The sequence below is a fragment of the Megalobrama amblycephala genome, linkage group LG1, assembly GCF_018812025.1.
Source record: "Megalobrama amblycephala isolate DHTTF-2021 linkage group LG1, ASM1881202v1, whole genome shotgun sequence".
NCBI lineage: Eukaryota > Metazoa > Chordata > Actinopteri > Cypriniformes > Xenocyprididae > Megalobrama > Megalobrama amblycephala.
The window spans coordinates 39,289,667-39,316,203 of record NC_063044.1 but is presented as its reverse complement, the minus strand read 5'-3'; the positions used below and the strand labels follow the sequence as shown (position 1 = coordinate 39,316,203).

Genomic DNA, 26,537 nt, shown 5'->3' with positions numbered 1-26,537 from the left:
AAACAGTCAGACACGCGCCTCATAAATGAGGCACAAGAGACGCATTTAGGACTGCGCATGCGCATTAGCTTGATCCAACCTGAAAAATACAGTTTTTGTCATGATTCATGCGTTTAGAAACAAAATTTGTGAGACAGTTGATGTCAGATTTCATTGGTGATTTTAAATATGAAATTTAATCAAAAGCTTGGCAAACAGCTTTGGAGAATTTGACGTTTCCCCATTCAAAGAGATAGGAGCTGCACTTGAATGCCCGAGAGGCGTTTCAAAGATGGCCGCCGAGTGAAATTACTTGTCTTAAAGGGACTTTGGTTCTCATCAATCTCAGAGAATCTCTCCAGTCAAAAGAATAAAGCAGGTTTTATAGGATTTCAGGTACATCACACAGTCAGTATAACATGATCATCAGTCTTAATATGATTGGTTCAGATTTGAGAAAAACAACATAATTCCTCTGCCACACTTACTGGCAGAGTAAATTTAGATTAGAACAACTGAATCACAGAATCATCAAAAATTATAGGGGTGATTGTTCACTGATTACTCAATAGGTCAAAACTTATAGACTTTTTATATCTGAATGGATGCTTTCCAGCCAGCACAGCAAAATTCTATCCTGTTACAACACACAGTCCTAGTGACTATTTCTCTATTTTCAAGGTTAACTTTTTAGGCCTGTAGGAAAAAGAAATGTTAGTTCATAATTAATTATGATTAGTTTAAAAATTCCGTCACAGTGGCTTCTGTGTCTGCAGATGCAAATCTTCCTCAATGTCAAGACTCAGCACACAGGCATTTTATTATGACATAATCGCCTTTAGCGACCCTGCTCCAGTTCAGTAAATTAAATTTCATGACACACAAAAAGGGGCGTTGGATTACAGTGCTGACATCGCCCGATCAAATAATGCTATACAAGGAGTCTGTGAGGTCTGATTCGGCAGATGGAAAATATTGTACACTGCAGACACTATTAAACTGAAGTATATTTATTGTTATTTTGTGGTCTTATATGAAAATTTAATAAAAAGAGTCATTTTAGTACATTCTCACATATTATACTATAACCATTTTTATAAGTTAATTCAGGAAAGATATTGTTTCAGCCATTACATTCCTAATCCAGGATGTTGTGCCTATGTGAAAAAAGTAAACCAAAATATCTTCCGATTTAATGAATGGTTTTCTTATCAGCACAGCTGTCTTTTAGACTTGCTGCTGATTGCATACTCCCAATAGAAAGATAAAATAGAGCCCATGGTGTGAGAGATAAGGTGTTGAGAAAACTGTTGATAGTGAAATCATTACCATAGAAAAGAGAATAGGAAAACAATGACATGTCTACAGTATTTCATTTCATCACACAATTCAAAAATGCTTCCATATTGTATCTTTATAATTTAATTCAACTTTTTTATTTCAAATTATATTAACATAATTTGAGTAAAAAGTATGTCTCCATATTTGGTTCGACCCTCTTTTGCTTTAATGACAGCAGCACTAGATCTACATGTGTAAAACCTGATGATGATGATGTTCTCCAGCATGATTTGGGATCAATTAGAAAGAGCATCTTGAGCTTCAATGAAAGAAGAACATCTGACCGTCTGTACAAAGAGTCACATGATCAATTTTCTTAAGCGGTAAGCATGCATCGAGACTGGCAGTAGCTGCATTTGTGGTGTGGGTTTGGTGGTTATGGCTTCAGAGTGGAAGAAACCAGGTTGAGTTTATGCCCTCAGCCCTGGTATGTGGATTTAGTGTTGGGATCTGTCAACGGTTCCCTCCTGTGAATCCCCCCCACCCCAACCACCTCCGGATCAGCCTGCACTCCCCCGCCTGCAGAGCCCATTAGATGCCCCACATGAAAGCCTCTGAATGGGCTCTTTCAGATTAGCACTGATCCCACATTGTTTATGCAGAGTAATTAGGAGCGCACAGGAAAGCCCGGAGGTTAATTACAAAAGACTGAATTAAAGTCATATCTCTGTCATGTCTAAGCAAGTAATGCACTACAATGCACTCAGAGACCCCAACCTAATTTTCTTGATGCATTCTCCATTCTCTGTTGTCTATAGTGTGAGATTTCTGCGTAATTTCTGCAAAACTAGCATCACAAAATGGAAAGTTTTCCTGGACACTCCCCCAGTTTGGTGAATTAAAAATGAAGAATTACAAATAAAGTTTAAGACTATGATAAAGAAAATGAGATCAGAAAAATTACACACATCAAAAAGATAGCAATATTCAACATTTAGAGCTGTAAAATGACACTTTCCTATCACTGAAACATTTTTTTTCTCATCTTTTCCTAGTTTTAATATATTTAACTATAATTTTCTAATGCTTAATGCTTGATAATTCACCCCAAAAATGAAATTGTATCATCATTTACTCACCCTCATGTCATTTAAGACTTTCTTTCTTCTGTAGAACATAAAATAAAGATATGTTGAAGAATGCTGGTAAACTATCAGGTTTAGTGATCACTGACTAACACTGTATGGACGAAAATAGCACCAAAACTTTTCTCAAAATTTATGTTTATGTAGAAAGGGTGAGTAAATGATGACAGAATGTTCATTTCTGGGTGGACTATCCCTTTAACATGACTGGCAGTTCCTCATTACATCCGAGTATCAAGTGAGACCCACTCCCCCAGTTTTCACTCACACACAGCAGATTTTCCGGATGAATGAAACGGGAGAGGATCAAGTCAAACGGGGCTGCGCCACAGAACAAATAAAACACAACTCTGCTCTCCTCCTTGGCCCTGGATCCCCTTACACGCTGCCCTTGGCTCCATTGATCTTCATGTGCAGAGTGTGTCGGAGAGATGAGGAACAGGATCTGAGGAGCTGGAATGCATGTCCTTGAAGCTGCTGACACAGAGATGATAGAGCTCAAGGTCAGGGTGGCAGTGAAACACAAACAATAACCTTTAACAGTTAGTTGATGCATGATGCATTATCATTAATAGGAAATGATGAATAACCACTAGGCTAAGCTCCATTATTGACAATAAACTACAGTGCAATCACAATGTCTGACTGAACTAGTTGTCACACTGACATGGTTTCCATCTGGGTGCAGCATTATGTGGATTTGGAGGCCGACTGGGGCTCTGCTGTGCCCTCTACCGACCCTTTAGTGCAACTGCATCAATTGTAATTACTGCCAAGCCACATGCCTGAATACCAAGGACCCAAGAAGTATTTGGACACTTTGGTCACACCAAAAAATGTGATTACTCTGCTATAGGACATCTGTGTAAACTTGATGTTAAATAACTTTTTGTACTAAAATCCCATTTAGACCAGTTGATTAAAAGTCACTTTGTGAGAAAAGTGAAAATAGTACTGAGGAAAGTTCATTCGTTGCAGATGTTATTTGATTTGACGCATTGTTATCTAATGCAATGCCATTTTCACGTTTAAAGTATGGTGATTATTGGGGTAGTTGTATATAAAACTTTTATATAAACAAAAAAGTATATATGAATTATCCATGAATGCAATGCCATTTAGACGTTCAAATTATAGTGCTTATTGGGGTAGTTGTATATAAAACTTTTTTAAACTATAGACCCTTTTCACAGACTGTGATGCCACATTTAACGGTCATCAATATCATAAATCCTGCAAAGTTTTTTATATTTTCATTTTTTAAAAAACATATGTACATTTATAACACTATACTTAGTATTATATTACCTTTGCATCAAATTACAAAAAAAAAAAAATGTGTTATTTTATTAGCTTTTTAAAAAATTTTAAAATTGTGAAAACACTATTGTGGAGTTTTTCTTTTGCTATTTGAGCGGAAACACAAAAAATAATGTTTTATGTATTCTCTCATTCACCGCTATATTTTTCCCAACTATGATGACTTCTGCTTCTGAGAAACCTGGAAATGTGAAAAGGGTCTATAGTTGTATAATTTTAATACAATATTTTTGTGCACAGCGTAAGTCTAAATATATTTGCATTCAGTCAGTTTTTACTGCATGTTAATTTTGTAATATCAAGCTCTATACTGCCATTCATGCTGTGAATGAGGACTATGAATTGCATTTCTATTTTTTGAGGTGTAACCAAAGCTTTCATATCATGTGCTTGTCTGAAGATTCCCGCTGGCTTCCCTCCCCCTTCTGTCCTCACTCAGCTCTCTGTCTCCACAGGGTAAATAAGGTATTTTATATGCTAATGATATGCTCTGGTCCAACAAAGGGCTTCTGCTCTCATGTGGGGGCCGATTCTTTAGTCTATTCACAACCAGCTGTTTGCTCTCTTTCTCCACACATATTGTGTGTTGTTAGAAATGAAATTAAACTAAATATTTAAGAACCAGATTAAAGCAGCTCTAGAGGAGATTTCAAGGAGATGGTATTTAAATCTGTGCCTAAATTATTGAAGCGGTCTTCTCAACATCGCAATGTTTTAATTCTCTATCAGGAATGAAAATGATATTATCATTGACACTGATGCCAGTCAGAGTCTCTTATCAAGTGTCATATCCTTTATATGGACACAAACCATCTGCTCAGAGTGATGTTTCATTAACATCTGGCACAGATGGCCCAATACACACATACACTACTGATATCAGAGTACAGTCTGCAAAGTTCATGTTCACTGTTTTGGATGCTGATTGTTTGGCCAAAATCACTTTCTCTATATTGGAGTTGTCTTCCAAACAGTTCTGTGATATTTTTTTTGTTGTTGTTAAAATGTATGGTAAAATATGCATGAAGATATAAACAAAACGTCAAAATTCTACTGATAGAAGCCAATACGATATCCTAAAGCTATTAACCAGCCCACCCATGCTTTCCACATGTATCAGAGAGCAGTGGGGGTGACCAGAAGCCAGCTGCAGGCCTGTAGGTTGAAGCTGGTGAAGGAAAGGGGCCTGCAGGCACCACCCTCTCATCTCATGCTGAGCCAAGTCTTTGTGATCTGAGATCCTGGCTTGCCACTGCCCATCTGTCCAGCTCCCAACAACACACATTCTCTCATTCATTAGTCAAACCGCAATCTGCTTGCCGTGGCACACATCTACCTGGCTCCAGTCCATTTGTGTTATCATCATATCCCATCAGAGAAACAATATTTGGTTGATGGGAAGATCATCTGAGTACTAAAAAACAAAAAGAGCACAGTCAGTCTCCTTGAACACAAAACTGATGGTTTATAAAATACAGTATATGTCAAATTTGAGTGTATTTTGGGAGGAATCATAGAACAAATGCTCTGAAGGAAGAATTCTGCCATCTATGTGTGGAGAAGTGCTACTGCCAGAGTTGACTGCAGCTTTCTTATATAGTGAGAAAGAGATGTGCTCACTGAAAAAAATGGTTTAAGTAAAATGCATTGATTATTGTTCAAGTGAAATAATAATTGTTGTGACTTAAGAGTTACTACACATCATATATATATATATATATATATATATATATATATACATGTGTGTGTGTGTGTGTATCGAGTTATGACTTTTTTATTATTATTATTACATACAACGGTACGTAGTAGGACAAGATACAAGATATAAAGACAACACAGAAAAAAAGACAGTAAGATTTACATGTGATTAGAAGTGTGTTGTTTTGTATATCTTTTTGTATATGAGGTTGCATATCTCTTTTTGATCTGTATCTAAATATATATATGTAAAGAAGATTGGGAATAAGAAAGAACAGAGAGAAAAAAGAAATGTTCCCCTTGCAAAGATAGCTCAGCGTTCTTCGCTGATATTATTCAATGGAAACACAAACAGATATTTGAATATGGTAAATGTGATATTTCATCAACCTCTTCCTTTTGAACTGAACCAAATATCCCATCCATGGAAATATCATCTAATATTGGACGTCTTCATGTTCACAGCTGTGTGTGGCTCTAGCTGGTCAAACATTTTTCATCATATCTATAGACTTATTTCTCACTGGAACACAGGATGAGAGAGAAGGGAGGAGTAGAGAGACCGAGAAAGTAATAAGAGAAAATAGAAAGAGAGATAGATGGAAAAAAACTACTAGGATAAAAATTTCCGGACGTACTTTGCCAATTCCCTGCTGTCAACCTTCAATTGCCTTTTTAGGCAGTGGAGCATGTGTTGCAGGCATAGGTGGGATGAGGGTAGTGCTTACCTGTAGTAAACACAACGTTCATGGCTAAAGAGATTAGGGGATTGTGGCTTCCCCCAGCTCCATTCAAACAGTCACAAATTAAAGCAATGTGGCAGCTAATTAGCTGCAGACTGTCGGCTTCAAGAGGGAGACCTGTCTGCCGTTACCTGGCCTGAGCTCCTGGCTCTCTCCGCCCCTCCCATCATGCCCACAGACTGGATTTCCTTTTTAGGGCATAGCTGTCACAGACCTGCAGCAGGCTCTGGATTCCCCTTGCTTCCTTTCCTATTCAATTCAATTCACAGTGTTTCCTTTGTCAGCTTTCTCTTTCTGTCCGAATCTGCAAAAAGTCTCTGAAACATAATTACAATTTTAGATATTTGATGCTATTTTTAGAACTGTATTTAGACTGAAAGCCTTCTCAGATTCACATTCAAGTAGCTTTACTGGTATGGTAAACAACTCTTTTTAAACAACCCCCCATTAGACTAAACAGCAACAGAAACACTTCAACACAGCACTTCCTAAACACCAATAAACTGCAAAATAATGATACATTCAAGTCATTTCCGAAAGATCGTATTTACAAGTTGGAAATGGGAAACTCAGGACTTTCTTTGAGACCTGAGTTTCTAAGATGGGAGTCAATGAGACAAAGCAATGGATGCAGCATCTGTAGTTGATAGTAAATATGTTTATATATGCAATTACTATTTTTTAATTTACAATAAAACTACTTGCGTAAAAAAATTAGGATAGTATTTTACAATTACATCTTCATAAATTAAACACATACACATTCTTTATTCATCATTTTGTAAAAGTAGAGTTAAAAAACTTTTTTGTAGACAATTTACATCGCCGTCTTGCTCGGACCAAAGTGATTTGAACACACCTGATGTCGTAATTATGAATTCCCAACTCGTAAATACAAACTTCCCAGGAGGACCTGAATGCACCAATCGTCCTGATCCATGAGGGCAGTGTGTGCAATAACAAAAGGTTTAAAAATCATTTAATTTATTAGGTAATAATTTTTTAAACGATGAGTTTCTGAAATGATCACAGATATTATATGACTTGGGATTTTTCAACAGTTCTTCTGTAACTGTCAAATAAGTGGAATGATAGTATTTTGGTGTAAATAGACTCCCTGTTGAAGGGGCTAACAGGAGTAAACCCCAATGATCAAAAACGCCACAAAAACACATTTAGGTTGGTACAGGAGCAGGAAGATGCAATACCTGAACTGCAACAAAGTGTTTTTCATAACTGAGAGAATGTACATCAATCAAAATGTAAGTGAAATATACAGAACTTTTTCTAAATGTACAGAACTTCTCAAGATAAAAAAAAATAAAAAAAATAAAATATAGTACAACATTTGTTGAAGTGGTTAGTTAAATATGCACTTAAAATATGAAAAGCGTTTGGAAGGATTTTGCCCTATCACTATTGTGCCTATAAGTAAACTATATCACTATAGCACCGTCACACTCCTGTTCCAGGGCCTCTAGCCCCAGGTTGCCTTTGCATTCACATGATTAGTAATCAAAACAAACTTACTCAGCTCTTTCCTTGACACAAATGATGATGTTTCATCAATATTCAATAAGAAAACTCTCTCTGACTGTATGAGACCTTGCAAATGAATATATCATTTAAACATTCATGACCTCCATCCACACTTTATGACAATGGTTTTCCACAGTGCTCTTTTTCCTTTCTTACAGAAAGCCATATTTACAGACTCAAAAACTGGTGAAGTGATGTCAGCCCTCATCCAGTAAAAAGACTATCAGCAAGTCAGTCAGACATAAAGAGTAGTGGTGGGGATGTGCACACAGTATGAACACAGACCCTCCCAGACTTGGTCTGTAGGAAAAGAAATGCTTTTTCTATGGCTTAGCAAGATTATCACTGCAGTCACGATACCCTTAAAGGCCTCTCACTGACCCTCTATTGCCTGCGGCAGTTGGCTTGGCTGTGTTTTTAGGGAGGGAGGGAGAGAATGAAATGCTGCTGAAAGAGAGGGGATCAGGGCGAAGAAGCTTCCCAGTGCAGAGGCGGAGCTATAGAGAGAGAGGCCAGGCAAAGGGCCAGCCAGAATACTAAATGTCTCAATCTTAATACCCTAGAAAACAGCAGAGCCCCTAAAAACAGGCGTGGCTCCCCTTTTTCGAATTGTTCATGCACTGGAAAGACTGCTTACCAGAGAAGGCGTGTGAAAAGCTGGTTGCATTACAGTCAAAAAGTAGGTCACAATATGGAAGATTCAGCTCAAGCTTGAACAAATTCTGAATGCAAAAAATAAAATAGCATTAAATCCTGGATGACGTTAATCAAATGCTAAGCACCCACTTGAATGCATGATTCCTGAATTTCAAGTCAGTGAAGTTTAAAGCTTTCTAAATATGAGCAGCCTTTATGTTCACTTTGCTGCCTCATTACATGGTTAACGGGCCCGGGTCTTCCAGCTGTGAAAAACGTGCATTATGTAACATGAGGAAGGGGGGGATGTTATTCCTGACCTACATTCTGTATGAGGGATGTCATGAACTACAGCGCTCACTCTCAGTCTGATTATAAACACAGTTCAGTCACCTTAGTTAAGGCATTTGGAGACAAAAAAGATCTTATTTTTGGATCCATCAAGGTATTTTTCTTGTTTTTTTTTGTTTGTTTTGTTTTTTTGACTGGCTATATGAGCTGTATGTGATTTTTATATGGAAGCTTGTTTCCAACACAGAAAAGGTAATTGCGACTCACAATCAATCGCAACTTTTTTCTTGCAATTATGAGTTTATATCTCACATTTCTGACTTTATATCTTACAATTCTGAGAAAAAAAGTCAGAATTGCCAGTTATGAACTCAGAATTGCGAAAAAGTCAGAATTGTGAGATAAAAAACAGCATTTTTTTTAATTTTATTAATTTTTTATTTTGTTAAATAAAAAACATACATTTCTCAATGTTTCTAAATTATGTACATTTTGCTCACATACATTAAATGGTTAATGCACATTTGAGTGGTTGTTGACTGATACAAGTGCTTAACTCTAATATACAGGGTCATCAGGGTCAGCTTTCCATGAGCCAATAAGATTTAGTTACATAAGAGCTGCAGGTAATTCTAGTGAGCGCTCAGGGAACATCTTTACTTTGCCTCCATTACAGTAGTCTTTGACATGGGCAAGTAAAAACCACAGTTTTATCCTACACTGTCAAGTTGATGATTACCATGGATATCAACCATATCCACCCTAACAAATCTTTTGTGTCAATATGGGCACAGCATAATTTTCCTCTCTAAAGGACAGTTGTCAACTGCCACAACACCCTAACCCTAGCATGCTGAGACCTAAACATAGCTCAAACTGGATATATATTGGCAATTGTGGTCACCTGCTTTTGTTTTCTTGGCCAAAGGGAGAGGGGAAATCTTTTGTGTCTCTCAATCTTAAACATAACACTGGTTCAGTCAATAATCAACAGCAGAGAGGGATTTGCCACCCCGTAACCCAAAAGCTGCTGTGGCTCCTTCCACAAGTCAATTTTGAAGATAAATGACTTGTGTTTCAACACGATGCCATTTCCTCTCGCAAATCCAGCTGAAGGAAGTGACAAGCGACCACAAACTCCTTTAAAAGACCTCAGTCGCTGAAAAAAGCATTAGCATATTATGTCATGGAATTTTTTGAAGAAAAAGGCAGAACAGAGAGATGTCCGAGCTTACAAGGCAAGAGTCGCACACCTTCGGAGCCCAAGCAAAACACAAGTTGAGTGTGCAATGAATGAGACGCATGCTTTGATGACTAAGTTTGGCAATCACTACCTACTAGTCCTCTCCATATATGGAGCCTGAGAAGTTGTAGTTAAGCTAAGCTCCGCCCACCGGCTCTCGTACTAGTAATTGCTTGCTGTCTAAACAGTGCAAGGAGGGGACGAGCATGAGAGTGATGAGCAAGTATGAAAATTCTTGCATGTTTGGGAGAGGCAGATTAAGAGTGAAAGGGAACGAGAGACTGTATATCTAGGCTTAAAGTATTGTGTCAAGAGTGTGAAAGCGCAATGTGAACGAGTGCGGTTTGATAGGACATGGCAAAACACAGAGAGATGAAATCAGCTATCTGAAGTTGAGACATCACCAGTCATCATTGCTCTGCCAAAGGCTGACTATATATGGATATGACCTCGCTGTCATTATTTTAAACCACTTCCTTCTTACTCATAGTGAGACAGATTGTAGGCAAACCTTCATGTCTTTCTTTTTTCCGCTAAAGTAATGAATGAGGCTTTGACTCAAGAAAAACAAAAAATAAATCCAACTGTAACCTAAAGGAAATACTTTATACAAATATCAGGAACTGTTCTGTATATTGTTAAGGTTTGATTGACGTAAGATATTTAAATATGCAAGCATGTGTGAAGGAAAGAGACTTTTATCGAACAGTTTTACCTAGAAGTAAAAAAAAAAAAAAAAAAAAATCCCCAGTATCTTTGACCAAGCGCTGCTTCATTCATTAGGCCTAGAAGTTTCAATCTGATTTCCATGAGAAAGTCCCATGTGACAAGAGCCTTGAATTCTTGACATTGTTACCATGTGACACACTTAAAGATTTCCTTTTATGGCGGTTGCTGTTACATCGACCAGAGGGCGAGGCTAGCACAGCCAAAGTGCACAAAAAGTTCTACAGCAAAAGCCCTTGAGGAAATAAATATAAAGAATCTTTTTACGGACAAAGTTAGAGGAAAAAATGCAGCACATGCTAAGCAGAATTTCTTGCTATATTGTATCTCACCACTTGGCATCTAAATTCTTAACATATCTGGTAATGTCATGGGTTGATGCAGTACTCAAATAGCATACATGGTTTCACAGGCCTGAATGTGAATAAAAATATTTTACTTTCACAAAAACATGTTTTACATACTTTTTAAAAAGTAAATTATGTTATATTACACTAGTTGAATGTACATTATGTGAACTCTTTCCGTTGGGCATCATTTAAAGCTCTGCGCCACACCTGTGATGAAAAGCTCCCAAATTGTTCTACAAGAAAGGACTTGTCTATTGCTACTTATTCACAATCAGTGCCTCTGGAGTCACTGAAGAAAGGGCAAAAGACTTGTAAGGCTTTTAGCAAAAGGTTATCAACAGAACAGCCATAAGAAAATCCTCAGTAAGGTTGTGTTAATATGTTTAGTTAAATCACAAAATGAAATGATTTTTTTCCCCCCCGAGCATTACGTTAATGATTCATAAAATGAGTTGTATACATAAAACAACTGAGCAAATACATAAAATGCCTTCTGGTGGAAGAAATTATATTAATAAAATAATCAGACAATACAATTAGACAATAAAAATGGCTTTTATATACTCAGACCAGATTCTGCTAAAAGTAATAAAGCACCCATATGAGGCGGGCAGCTGTTTACAAAGTAATTAAAAAAACCTGTTTGTGTGCTGTATGTTTTTTTTTTACACATCAGTGAGTGTGAAGTGTGCGTTGCACGGCATGATGAGAAACAGTAAGCACATACTACTCAGCTGTACATTCCTGAGTAAAGCTCTCTCCACACCAGAATATTTGAATGTGATTTCCTGTGCAAACTTGCAAAAGAAATGACATCCCTTTAAAAAATCACTTCCTGTAAGACATGAGTAGATCATTCCCTTATTTGGCAACTAACAATGGCCTTTAGTTTTCAGGCTGTGGAATCTGAATCTCTTAAGGAGGGAGCTCAATTTTACTGAACATTTTCTTGACTGGGTCAAATCTGGATCTTTTAAAAGTCAAAGTTAAGAAGAATCTGTGTTAAGAAAAATGACAGTTGTTTTGTAGTTCATTATTAGGTCAATGCTCAGCTGTTGGTTAAACTGGCAGTGGTATTAAATCTGAGTGGGGAGTTGGTGTATGTTTTGTGCACACATGACCCAATATAGGTCTCTGCCAATATTAATGTTGGACTTGAGACAACTCAGTCTAGCTAGAGATGCTGTGAGTGCCACACCTCATCAGTTTCTTTCAGGAATGGAAGATCTTTCATGCACAAGAGACATTAATATGAAAGGTCTGATGAAGAGGGTAATGACAAAATGACAGTAAGTTTTCATTACAATATTAAGATAAAGGTTCCAGTGGAGCCAACATGACTGGTGTGATTGCAAGAGTTTAAAAACATTTTCTGAAAAAAAAAGAGGAGCTCTTCAGTGCTAAACTTGCAGAAATTATGCTATGTCGCTTTTTTGCTAGGGCGCCGTTATGAATGAATGAATGAGGCATTTATTTAGTGCTTTCATATATGTTACATATGTTACAGTACACCCAAAGTGTTTTACAATCATATCAGGGGGTCTCTCTTCATCCAAAACCAGTGTGCAGCATCCACTTGGATGATGCGACGGCAGCCACAGTACAACGGCGCCAGTGCGCTCACCACACACCAGCTATATGTGGAGAGTGATAGAGCCAATTCAATGGATGGGGATTATTAGGAGGCCATGATTGGTAAGGGCCAATGGAGGGAATTTGGCCAGGACACCCGGGTTACACCCCTAGAACAGTTATGCTGTTCTAAGTAGTTGCTAAGAGGTTCTTAACTTGCCAAGTTAATTCCCAATTCAACAGAGTCCAACACAATGTCTCTATGAAATTTGCATAAAATCATCATGCAATTTCCATAGAATAAACTGTACATGTCCAATTATCAGCTGAAGTTCAATACTTAGGGTTAAGTAGGTTTTGAAAATGAGCACTACGAGCAGTAGTAGTGACACATGCTTTAGCCCCACTAATCATGACAATTTGTATGTACTATTCAGGGTCTGAAATGACAATCTGCAACTGATTAAAGCAAATGTTCTGAAAGGATCATTTCCATTTTGCATTAAGCGTATGTTTGACCAAAGGTCATGAATGTTGAAACTGCTCTAAGATATATAAATTCTATTAGAGTGCAGGATCTCTTTCCTGCTGGCATTACTCAACTTCCTGTGGCAGGCTTAAGCTATGCTGCTTGGCACAGTAATCTCTCCCATGCTGGTTTAAAGGCTGACTGAGTCTGGAGTGTGGACGTGCATGTCTGACTCATTCCAGGGCCAATCCCTGCTCAGCCCTCCTCTCGCGAGCAGACAGATGGTGGAGGGTAGATTAGCAGGCCTAGGGTCCTATAAAAGCAGATATTGCTAGAAACTGACCCATACTGTAGGCCCATCTCACATCCCCCTCTAGCTCGGGGTAAATCCCAGGGCATTGGGAGAAGAAATCTGCAGGCCACACAGTAGTGGAACCAAAATAGCCATGAATTAATCCTACATTCCGATATGCCAAATAACCATAAGCACGGATTGAGGATGCCTGGACTTAAAATGGTAAATATGTTTTTTATGAAATCTCTGAAGCTGAAATTCTCTGAAATTCTATCAATATAAGTTATTTATATCTCAGTCACAGGGAATGAGCCCTGCAGTAGTCACAGTGGGGTGCTAATAAGCCACTGATCTCCATTGATCAGCCAGCACTGGAGTGAGGCAGAACTTATACAGGAAGGTGCCAACACAATGCAGCATTAATGGGATAGCTCACCCAAAAATTAAAATGATCATGTATGACTTTTTCTTTCTCCTGTGGAACACAAAAGATAATATTTTGAAGAATGTTTCTTGTACGAATGTTTTTAAAGTACTGTTTTTGACCATAGAATGACTGTTTTGGATCCCACTGACTTTCAATTTATGGACCAAATCATTCAACAGTTGAAACATTCTTCTTAAGTGTTACAAGAAATACAGTCATGCAGGATTGGCACAACATGAGGGTCAATGAATAATGACAAAGTTTTCATTTTTGCATGAACTATTCCTAAATGATGAAAGGTGCCAAACCTATAAGTGGGTACACAAATCTATATGTTGAGAGACGTGTACATGCAGAAAGCCATAAATGGAAACTCCATCGGTTATTGCAGCAAAGAGGAAGTGAAGCTTTGGTATGGTAAGAAAGAACACAGTCACAACTGTTATGCTGAGGAACACAAAAATGAGGAAATAGTGTTTTTTTGGTCAGTATCGAATCCTGTTGCAAGAGGTTTGAAAGCATAAACAAAGATACAAAAAAGTCTGCTATTGTTTGGTTGTATAATTTGGTTGACTGTAAAACCACTATAAATGTATCTCAGTCAAATCAAGCATTACCGCATACTTGAATCAGAGCATATAATGCATATAAGGAGATGGACGAGTGTATATGAATCCATTTGGGCCATAAAGTAGGGGGCTAATTCAATCTCTAGACCAAGAGGCCAGCTGGCAGTATAAATGTGACTTCCTTTTCTAGCTTGATTATTGGGCTTTACACTCCATCAAGCAACAAAGTATAAGTGAATCTAAAATCAATCGGTGGTCCTTCTGCTATTTGTTGGGGGCTAATGGTGGCCTTCTGCTCTGCTTAAATGCTTGTTTCAAGATGAAAGTGTTTCTGTTAAAGCGATAGTTCACCCCAAAATGTTTTCATCATTTACTCACACTCAAATTGTTAAAAATCTGTAATGTTCCTTTCTTCTGTTGAACACAAAAGAAGATATTTTGAATGTTGGTAACCAGACAGTTGATGCCAGAGTCAGTCAGCGTTGTGCGTGTGTTTTGTAACTTGCAAAGTATGAGCTGGGAAATAAGGTGAAAAAAACACAAGCGACCCCAGCCATCAGAAGCAGAGCGGGCAAAGTTAATGCAAGCGAACGGTGATCATCGAGTTTACCTATTTCTTTTTTTGTGTAACAGTAATGCAAACAAACTTCAAATCTTAAAAACTGCTTGTAGCCTTGCACACTCACATTTAAATAACATATTTCAAATCATTAACAAAGTCTGAGATGAACTATCACATGAATGTTTTTTATGACACTCGTCTTTATAGTTCTAAAGGGCAAACAGTCAAAGTTCTTTTATTATATAAGTTGACTCGAGATATAATAAAATGCAAAACTGCAAAGTTGCATTTGTCATCGTGACAGCAAGTGGACTGTTAAAGCTGGAATAATGAGTGGGTTAAGCATTTCGATCAGCAAAAGAAGAATAATGGATGAACTTTCTTGGCAAATGCATCACAGTCAGGTACAAGGGAGAAGGCTACTAACATTAGGTAAGACAAAACGTTTTATTTTCGCAACTTGTTTATTGACTTATTAATAGCAATTTGCTGTGGAATAGACCTATGTGCCGATCGGTTTCCAGTCGGGTCTGTGTCTTCCCGGCCGGTTTGGGTACAGCTTTCAAATAATAGACGGGTCCGCATTGGTTCCGGGTAGAACATTTATGGCATTTCTCGGTTCTGCACGGGTCCGGGTCCAACTTTCAAAATAATAGTAGGGCCCGGGTCGGTTCCATGTAGCACATTTACAGGTCTCTTCGGGTTTGGGTATGAATTTTTGGGTATGAACGGTGATCATCGAGTTTTGGGTATGAACGGTGATCATCGAGTTTTCCTATTCCTGTTGTGTGCAACAGTAATGCAAACAAACTTCAAATCTCAAAAACTGCTTGTAGCCTTGCACACTCACATTTAAATAACATATTTCAAATCATTAACAAAGTCTGAGATGAACTATCACATGAATGTTTTTTATGACACTCGTCTTTATAGTTCTAAAGGGCAAACAGTCAAAGTTCTTTTATTATATAAGTTGACTCGAGATATAATAAAATGCAAAACTGCAAAGTCGCATTTGCCATCGTGACAGCAAGTGGACTGTTAAAGCTGGAATAATGAGTGGGTTAAGCATTTCGATCAGCAAGAGAAGAATAACGGATGAACTTTCTTGGCAAATGCATCACAGTCAGGTACAAGGGAGAAGGCTACTAACATTAGGTAAGACAAAACGTTTTATTTTCGCAACTTGTTTATTGACTTATTAATAGCAATTTGCTGTGGAATAGACCTATGTGCCGATCGGGTCCAGTCGGGTCTGTGTCTTCCCGGTCGGTTCGTGTCCAGCTTTCAAATAATAGACGGGTCCGCATTGGTTCCGGGTAGAACATTTATGGCATTTCTCGGTTCTGCACGGGTCCGGGTCCAACTTTCAAAATAATAGTAGGGCCCGGGTCGGTTCCATGTAGCACATTTACAGGTCTCTTCGGGTTTGGGTATGAATTTTTGGGTATGAACGGTGATCATCGAGTTTTCCTATTCCTGTTGTGTGCAACAGTAATGCAAACAAACTTCAAATCTCAAAAACTGCTTGTAGCCTTGCACACTCACATTTAAATAACATATTTCAAATCATTAACAAAATCTGAGATGAACTATCACATGACTGTTTTTTATGACACTCGTCTTTATAGTTCTAAAGGGCAAACAGTCAAAGTTCTTTTATTATATAAGTTGACTCGAGATATAATAAAATGCAAAACTGCAAAGTCGCATTTGTCATCGTGACAGCAAGTGGACTGTTAAAGCTGGAATAATGAGTGAATTAAGCATTTCGATCAGCAAGAGAAGAATAACGGATGAACTTTCTTGGCAAATGGATCACAGTCAGGTACAAGGGAGAAGGCTACTAACATTAGGTAAGACAAAACGTTTTATTTTCGCAACTTGTTTATTGACTTATTAATAGCAATTTGCTGTGGAATAGACCTATGTGCCGATCGGGTCCAGTCGGGTCTGTGTCTTCCCGGTCGGTTCGTGTCCAGCTTTCAAATAATAGACGGGTCCGCATTGGTTCCGGGTAGAACATTTATGGCATTTCTCGGTTCTGCACGGGTCCGGGTCCAACTTTCAAAATAATAGTAGGGCCCGGGTCGGTTCCGTGTAGCACATTTACAGGTCTCTTCGGGTTTGGGTATGAACTTTTTGGGTATGAACGGTGATCATCGAGTTTTGGGTATGAACGGTGATCATCGAGTTTTCCTATTCCTGTTGTGTGCAACAGTAATGCAAACAAATTTCAAATCTTAAAAACTGCTTGTAGCCTTGCACACTCACATTTAAATAACATATTTCAAATCATTAACAAAGTCTGAGATGAACTATCACATGACTGTTTTTTATGACACTCGTCTTTATAGTTCTAAAGGGCAAACAGTCAAAGTTCTTTTATTATATAAGTTGACTCGAGATATAATAAAATGCAAAACTGCAAAGTCGCATTTGTCATCGTGACAGCAAGTGGACTGTTAAAGCTGGAATAATGAGTGAATTAAGCATTTCGATCAGCAAGAGAAGAATAACGGATGAACTTTCTTGGCAAATGGATCACAGTCAGGTACAAGGGAGAAGGCTACTAACATTAGGTAAGACAAAACGTTTTATTTTCGCAACTTGTTTATTGACTTATTAATAGCAATTTGCTGTGGAATAGACCTATGTGCCGATCGGTTTCCAGTCGGGTCTGTGTCTTCCCGGCCGGTTTGGGTACAGCTTTCAAATAATAGACGGGTCCGCATTGGTTCCGGGTAGAACATTTATGGCATTTCTCGGTTCTGCACGGGTCCGGGTCCAACTTTCAAAATAATAGTCGGGCCAGGGTCGGTTCCGTGTAGCACATTTACGGGTCTCTTCGGGTTCGGGTATGAATTTTTGAAACCGTGAAGACCTCTACTCCAAACACCGGGTAACCTCCGAATCAGATCGGCTCGGGTATACACACAATGTTAAATGGACCCGGGAACCGAAGTAATAGATTGGGACCCGACCCGGACCCATCTGACCATTTAAATTATAGACCCGAACCTGTAGGGGTCCAGGGTCGGGTCCCGGGTCCTCGGGTCCTCGGGTCTTGGGTCCTCTTTGTAGACCTCTACTTCCATAGTAGGAACAGAACAACAAAGAAACTCAAACAGGTTTGGAACAACATGAGGGTGAGTAAATGATGACAGAATTTTCATTTTTGGGTGAACTAATCCTTTAAAAGCGATGGAAAAAAAACAGGTTAGTTTGGTGATTTGAATAATGAATTGTTGAACTGAGGGAACTGAGTTTCACGCCAGACATCAAACTCACTAAATGCAACAGATTTCACAAAAAACAACACGCCCAGAAAACAGTCCTTTGAGAAGAACTTCATATATTTCTTATCGTCATGTTGCATAGTGTGTTAGGAGAGCTTTGGTATCAGAAATGAGATAAGTTCTTATGAACTCTGAAGAACAATGACATTATCATGGTGACAGCCAGCAACATAATTTTATTGCTCTGGATATCTTATGTCATGGGGCAAAGCTGAAGATCATTAGGATAGTACCTTATTTAGAGATGAATGGGAACGTTGAAGTGGGGGAAGGCAGGCTGCTATCAGGGAAGGGTGGTGGTCCTCAGGGGAACTATGGACTCACAAAAGCACATCTGCTGTAACAAGACCCCAGTCCAATCTACAAAAGTTACAAAGAGAAGCATGGTTGTTCAAAGTAAAAAAAAAAACTGGATGCACTGTAAGATGCATATCACATCACATTAACCATAGTTTGATGCAGTTTCTATTTGCAAACGGGTGTGTTTATAAGGGAGGATGGATGTTTGGCATTCTTTAAAAGAAATGTTGGGGGATGGGAGGTAGAGACCTTACTGATGATGCCCTGTTTGTAGATAAACTTTTAGACTTTCTAAGTTGTATGCTTATTTAACCATTTTCTCATTAAATATATCGATGTCATGCAAATTGGTTTATTTGCTGAATAATAATAAAAATGATAATGCATTGTTAAGCTATAATCTATACGCACCTTATCACATGTAAGAACTTAATTCAGAGAAACTCATTTTACTTTTTTTTTTTTTTACAAAAAAAGCACTTGAAATTTAAAAACATGCCTGTCAATTATGTTGTAAATGTATTGAACTAAAAAAAAAATAAATATAAGCCACAAAACCACACTGTCCTTGGTATCAGCGAGAGATTTTGACATAATCAGCTGTTGTTGTTTATAACTGCCATTGAAGGCCATGTGCATTACTCCCAAGTTACACATTAAAAAGTCACTGTAGCTTGCCAGCATCATGTCTGCTCAAGCACAGCCTTATCTATTATTCAAACTGTGGCAACATCTGAAATATGCAAGAAATGTTTTTTAAAGGGTTAGTTCACCCAAAAATGAAAATTATGTCATTAATTACACACCCTCATGTCGTTCTACACCTGTAAGACCTTCGTTCATCTTCAGAACACAAATTAAGATATTTTTGATGAAATCCGATGGCTCCGTGAGGCCTGCATTGACAGCAAAGCCTTTCAAACTCTCAAGGTCCATAAAGGTACTAAAACATATTCAAAACAGTTCATGCGAGTACAGTGGTTCTACCTTACGAGAATACTTTCTGTGCACAAAAAAACCCAAAATAATGACTTTTTAACAAGATCTAGTGATGGCCGATTTCAAATCACTGCTTCTTGAAGCTACGGAGCTTTTCGAATCAAATCAGTGGATCGGAGCGCCAAAGTCACGTGCTTTCAGCAGTTTAATACGCGATCCGAATCACTGATTCGACTCAAAAGATACGTAAAGCTCCGAAGCTTCAAGAAGCAGTGATTTGAAATCGGCCATCACTGGATATTGTTGAAAAGTCCTTTTTGGGGTTTTTTGGCACACAAAAAATATTCCATTGGCTTTATAATATTAAGATAGAACCACTGAACTCACATGAACTGATTTAAATATGTTTTTAGTACCTTTACGGATCTTGAGAGAGGAAGTACCGTTGTGGTCTATGGAGACCTCACTGAGCCATCGGATTTCATCAAAAATATCTTAATTTGTTTTTCTGAAGATGAACGAAGGTCTTACAGGTGTGAAACCACATGAGGGTGAGTAATATATGACATAATTTTCATTTTTGGGTGAACTAACCCTTTAATGAAGATAACCATGAATATCTTCACCGTTATTTTTTTGACAAAGGAAACAATGTTTTGAAGATTTATCATTATTATAAATCTCTCCAAACAATAAGTCAAAGTTCATATGTCTGTATGACGATACTTCAATAATGTGTAGTATGTTTTTGAATGAGATACTAGACTTGCCTATGAAACATCTACAACAAGATATTTAATTGGTCAAGACCAAGACTTGAATGCTGACATTTGGGCTAGGCCCACTTACAGCCATCAACAACTACTATCCCTTTATCATCACCACCAAGTAACATGCACACACCTATGCGTGTAAAAATATTACTCCTGTAAATGAGTGATTCATAATTACAGGAATGCAAACCCCATTCATTCCAAGTTTCATTACAATGTCTTTGACAACATTACCTAATGAGCTTAGACCAGTTAGTTGCTCTTACAGGAAACGGGTCATTTAACTTCAGTTATCATGACTTCAATGAAAAATTACCCCTATTTTGCATAGAGAAGTACTTGGTAGATTCCTACACAGAAATATTATGGTATTATTGTGAATACAATAAAAGGTAAATGACCTACAGAGCTGCTGCTGTGTTAAATTGTAAACACAACACAGGACCAAGGAGGTGTCCACCACTACGACCAATACTGGCACTTGTAACCTTTCACAGACTTTTTAAAAGGTTGAAGAGTCTTATTGGTGCTATCGCAACTAAATACGTAATTACGAAAGACAATGTATTAAAATTCGCAAATAACAGGGTAAAATTTGATCAAAATCACCGAGGCCTTGTTCTTCAACTAGTCTAGCTTTCCCTTCTTTCACTCTCAAGTTGCAAGAAAGCAAGTGTAGCAATGTGCACGCGACAGCCGGGTGTGTGACGCTGGACCAATCAGAGCGCAGAGCTCCGAAAGTTTACCTTTTATGGCTAGAGCCGGGCATATGCCGTCATATAAAAGAGCTCGCCCAGCCTTTCAACCTCACTTTGAGCTCCTCCACACGCAGCTAGTGCGGAATATCATCAGCTTGTAACCCATTCTCTTAAGTCGACAAATCCCCCAAACCTAAGGTGAGTTTATTTTTCAGCTTTTATTAGTTCATTAATATTAATTTAAACATGTAACAATGATGTATAAATAAAACTGGATGAAGAAATTAGACTAAGTTACCGGTCTTTTCACTTTTAAGTATTAACGCCTGCTTAAACTGTTGCTATTCATTAATTTGTAGTTATTTTTATGTAAATTTTTGCTATATTATCACAACTTTATATACTGTGCTGGACATGTCAGGTGGAAATGATGGTATCCGTTGTAGACACGACATTGAATGGGCCGGTGTAAAATAAGAGTTCGCCTTTCTTAACATTTAAGATGTGCTCAGATTAACCGTGTTTTAACGGCTATAAACTTGACTCGACAGTTTCAAGGATGTATATTTGTGAGGCATGTTACACACTTGCTGGATAGCCGGCATGGGAAGTTCTTTGTGCAGGCAGTGCTGCAGAAGGGTGTGACCTACTTTAGCTAACCGGCTAACTTAACCAGCGTTCACCTTCTGTAAACCTGGTGAATCTAACTCACTTATTCGATCACTAAACCATCAAAGATGAGTTTTTCGTTCACTTTCAGCACATAAAACATTTTTAGTGAATACTGGCGCTTTATAATGGCGCATGCAGCCTTTCAGTCTTCCCTTAAAACTGACGATTAGTCAAGTAACAGTTATTTCATTCACTATTAAAGCGTTTCGAAATATAAGGTGTGGTCAATTTTAATAACTGGCGTAAAGCGTTCCGGATGCATTTGAACTCCTATAATTGTGTCGAACAGTAATTTTTCTTAAAACTAATTGATAAAGACTAGAATATAAAAGTGAATGGGCTGACTGTGATCTCTCACAAGTGCTTTTGCACAAGTCTGCTCTTATGGAGTCATTTGAAGTGACTGCAGATCTGTGACGCAGTAATGTTGGGCAGACACCCGTCGAAATTCGGTTGCGTAATTGATACCAGGCGAGGATGAAAGAGGATGTAAAACTTCATTCGTGTAGAATTTTTAGGGAGTGGCCCTGGCGTGATGAATGTCGAAATCTGTTCCTTTTTACTGAACCATACGACTCTGGCTGAGTGCCACACCGCCGGCAGCCGCAAAGCGGCTCAATCCATTGCCTTTTATGGTAATAATGAGAGAATGCAGAGGGACTTCCTTTGTCTGGCATATCTGAGGCGCGCATTGTCACTCTAGCACCCACTAGCGGTCAGACTGTAGAATGCAGCATGAAACAGGAAGTTGACTCCACATGGTCACATGCTCGCTGACACTTTCTTACATGGCAGCAGTGCACTTCAAAAACACACTTCACTCTGTTTTACAGTTCAGCCATGGATGATGAAATTGCCGCACTGGTTGTTGACAACGGATCCGGTATGTGCAAAGCTGGATTCGCTGGAGATGATGCTCCCCGTGCTGTCTTCCCATCCATCGTGGGTCGCCCCAGACATCAGGTGAGAGATGGAGGATAAACGATTTTGGGCTGACTGATTTTAATATGAATTTTCATGCTTTTATTCTCTAGTTCCTGAACATTTTACAAAAATTAACATGCTTTTCTTCGTTACAGGGCGTCATGGTCGGTATGGGACAGAAGGACAGCTATGTTGGTGACGAGGCTCAGAGCAAGAGGGGTATCCTGACCCTGAAGTACCCCATCGAGCACGGTATTGTCACCAACTGGGACGATATGGAGAAGATCTGGCATCACACCTTCTACAACGAGCTGCGTGTTGCCCCAGAGGAGCACCCCGTCCTGCTCACAGAGGCCCCCCTGAACCCCAAAGCCAACAGGGAAAAGATGACACAGGTGGGTTTTTGGCTAGCAAATGGTGCTTTGAAGTCTCTTGTCTGTCCTGTTACCTCATTTAAGTTCTCCTCTTCATTCGTTCACTTCCTCCAGGCTTTGTTTCCTCTGAGCTCCTGAGTTTCTCATCTTTTGCTGGAAGCAGCAGGTTATCTATACTTTTGCCTGCCTGTTTTGCAGTCTCCTCTGCACTCTGATTCTTTGTGCACTTTTGTTTCTTTACTCTAGATTTTCAACTAACCCCTGCATGGGTGTGTGGATGATGTGCTGTAACTTTTTGAGCATTGGTTAACTTCTCCTCTCTCGTTACAGATCATGTTCGAGACCTTCAACACCCCTGCCATGTACGTTGCCATCCAGGCTGTGCTGTCCCTGTATGCCTCTGGTCGTACCACTGGTATCGTGATGGACTCTGGTGATGGTGTCACCCACACTGTGCCCATCTACGAGGGTTATGCCCTGCCCCATGCCATCCTCCGTCTGGACTTGGCTGGCCGTGACCTGACTGACTACCTCATGAAGATCCTCACCGAGAGAGGCTACAGCTTCACCACCACAGCTGAGAGGGAAATTGTCCGTGACATCAAGGAGAAGCTCTGCTATGTGGCTCTTGACTTCGAGCAGGAGATGGGCACCGCTGCTTCCTCCTCCTCCCTGGAGAAGAGCTATGAGCTGCCTGACGGACAGGTCATCACCATTGGCAATGAGAGGTTCAGGTGCCCAGAGGCTCTGTTCCAGCCATCCTTCTTGGGTAGGTTTCCTGACAAACGTTACCTGGTGTGTGTACTCTAGATTTGATTTGAAGGAGAATTGAAGAACCAAGGTTAACCTTTTTTTCTCTTGCTCTGCAGGTATGGAGTCTTGCGGTATCCATGAGACCACCTTCAACTCCATCATGAAGTGTGATGTCGACATCCGTAAGGACCTGTATGCCAACACTGTATTGTCTGGTGGTACCACCATGTACCCTGGCATTGCTGACAGGATGCAGAAGGAGATCACATCCCTGGCCCCTAGCACAATGAAAATCAAGGTGAGCTGTGGTCTGAACTTTGACCCTTAACACTCATATCAGTCTGTAACTGAATGCATATGCAACTCGTGCATTGTGCTAATCATTTGTTTCTCCACAGATCATCGCCCCACCTGAGCGTAAATACTCTGTCTGGATCGGAGGTTCCATCCTGGCCTCCCTGTCCACCTTCCAGCAGATGTGGATTAGCAAGCAGGAGTACGACGAGTCTGGACCATCCATCGTCCACCGCAAATGCTTCTAAACGGACTGTTACCACTTCACGCCGACTCAAACTGCGCAGAGAAAAACTTCAAACGACAACATTGGCATGGCTTTTGTTATTTTTGGCGCTTGACTCAGGATCTAAAAACTGGAACGGTGAAGGTGACGGCAATGTTTTTTGGCAAATAAGCATCCCCGAAGTTCTACAATGCATCTGAGGACTCAATGGTTTTTGTTTTGTTTCTTTAGTCATTCCAAATGTTTGTTAAATGCATTGTTCCGAAACTTATTTGCCTCTATGAAGGCTGCCCAGTAATTGGGAGCATACTTAACATTGTAGTATTGTATGTAAATTATGTAACAAAACAACGTCTGGGTTTTTGTACTTTTCAGCCTTAAAATCTTGGGTTATTTTTTTTTTCTTTTTTTTTTTTTTTTTTTTCTTTGTTCCAAAAAACTAAGCTTTACCATTCAAGATGTAAAGGTATCCATTCTCCCCCTGGGCATATTGTAAAAGCTGTGTGGAACGTGGCGGTGCCAGACATTTGGTGGGGCCAACCTGTACACTGACTAATTCAATTCCAATAAAAGTGCACATGTGTAAGACATCATATTCCTGTGTGACTTCCTGTGTTGGTGCTGAATGAACTTGAGTAGAAGTATATTATATTTAATAAAACTAGTCTTTGATCTTCTTCGTGTTGTAATTACACTTTATTGGAGTATGCTCTTCAGTTCCAGAGCACTTGGGTGAAAGAAGATAAATGGGTTTTCTTGACCTGATCAAACAGGGTTATCAGGGTGTTGTAGGTGGCTTTAACAAACTCAAATCTTTCAATTTGAGCTTAAAATGGTGTACATGGCAAATAACTTGCTCTTAAATGCTTTCAAATGCTCAAACTAACACAAATTGGGCTTTTATCAAGCTTATTTACATGTTTCCTTCATAAATGTAGCTTCAAACTGCTTTTAATTGGCCTTCACTGTTTACATGGGATAAAACCACACCAAAGCTTTGAGAACACCCTTTAAAAATGGAGGTCAATGTCAGTTTTATGCTTGTGCATATAAACTCCAATATCAAGACATTTAATGTCAGCGTTACTGTGGGAAATTTTAAGCATATGGGGAAAGTAACCAAGTTTTAATCAACAGGTGAAGACTATAATTTTTACGGAGCTAAGTTAAATTAAGTTTATTAATCTGTTCATTGCGTCTTTAGTGAGCTGTTGTGAGTGAATACAAATTTATATTTGTGCCTTTAGACTGAAGTTTGAACGTTATGAGAGAGCATTATGCCGCCTCATGGTCAGATGGTGTTATATTTTAATTTGCACTTCACGTAACTGTACAGCAGATGGCGCTACATACACATGAAACGAAATTCTTGATGCTTTGATTTGAGGAAACATGAACACAGACTCATAGTAACTCAATCAAGGTGCAAGAGACTGTTTTCTCTTGGGAAGAATACAAAAAATTCAGTAAGTGACATGAAATAGAATAACAAAACGTGGCACATATCCAATTTGTGCTAACAATATACACTAATAACTGGCTGCTGTTTTTAGGTTGATCCTGGTGAGCTTGAACTTTGGTTATTGATGTAGTAGATACTTATAAAGATGGGTGCCCTAGTTGCATATGATTTACTGCAAGCTGCTTCTCGTCTGACAGCACTTGATGAAAAATGATCAAGAGATTTTCCTGCTGTGTACATCTGTGCATGTGTAGAGTAGCCTATAGTACAGATGTACTTTATTAACAGCTGAGGTAGACTTTTTACTTTCATTGTATTGAATAACATCAAACAAATCAATATTTATTATTTATCAAACATACATAGCTGTCTTTTGGTTTACTTTAGCTGTATCTTTTATTACCACTTACCATTTAATTTTTATTTTTGTAAAGTTGTCTCAAAAACTAGCCTGTAATCTTTTATTCATTAAGCAGCTAACGCAAATGATTTACAAATGAAACGCATGAATCTCATAATCAGCCGAGTTAATCTGAATTCGCTCCCTACCCCCAACACAAGTACAAAATGTCATTCATCCCTTCAATTTAGCCTCCCACATACATTCAGACATCCCACGGGGATGTGTGCCTCAGCAAACGCCCGCGTCTCTTGATTGTGGTGCGGTATGTTCACGCAGGAACGCGGGCCACGCACGAATGTTCCCCTCCATTCATGATGAAATAATTACACAGAGGAGCAAGCCACTAATAAGTGAGTAGTGGGCGACAGAGACATCAGCATTCACAGCGCTATTTCTCATTGATTGCACAATTATTGGAGAGACTCATTCAGTCCTATCCCACAGACATGATTTATGATTGATTTGCTCCATGCAAAATGCACTCAAGTATTTTATTTTTGTTGTGATGTTATAATGAGCAGAAGCGAGGGTTGCTGCTGTCAGTGACTGTGAAATGGACAAACTCCAGTGTCATT

At 38.9% G+C, this 26,537-nt stretch overlaps 1 protein-coding gene and 1 long non-coding RNA gene across 2 annotated transcripts; one reads left to right on the top strand and one right to left on the bottom strand.

Annotated features, from left to right (window-relative positions):
• Nucleotides 1–973: 973 nt before the first annotated feature.
• LOC125269548 lies at nt 974–20,800 on the bottom strand. The gene is made up of 5 exons (XR_007185151.1): nt 20,562–20,800; nt 18,378–18,504; nt 6,298–6,483; nt 5,062–5,139; nt 974–2,879 (listed from the first exon to the last, which is right to left on the bottom strand). It is a non-coding gene; the product is annotated as an uncharacterized LOC125269548 (long non-coding RNA).
• Nucleotides 20,801–20,898: 98 nt separating this feature from the next.
• actb2 (actin, beta 2) lies at nt 20,899–24,690 on the top strand. The gene is made up of 6 exons (XM_048192430.1): nt 20,899–21,052; nt 22,360–22,489; nt 22,606–22,845; nt 23,155–23,593; nt 23,694–23,875; nt 23,976–24,690. The coding sequence occupies exons 2-6, from the start codon at nt 22,367–22,369 to the stop codon at nt 24,117–24,119; spliced, it is 1,128 nt and encodes a 375-aa protein (XP_048048387.1). The 5' UTR covers nt 20,899–21,052; nt 22,360–22,366; the 3' UTR covers nt 24,120–24,690.
• Nucleotides 24,691–26,537: the final 1,847 nt, after the last annotated feature.

Bases quoted from the DNA above. Each gene is read 5' to 3' on its own strand.
- actb2 (XM_048192430.1), top strand. From the start codon at position 22,367: ATGGATGATGAAATTGCCGCACTGGTTGTTGACAACGGATCCGGTATG. The intron at 22,846-23,154 runs GTGGGTTTTTGG...CTCTCGTTACAG, and splicing joins ACAGGGAAAAGATGACACAG to ATCATGTTCGAGACCTTCAA. The intron at 23,876-23,975 runs GTGAGCTGTGGT...GTTTCTCCACAG, and splicing joins CTAGCACAATGAAAATCAAG to ATCATCGCCCCACCTGAGCG.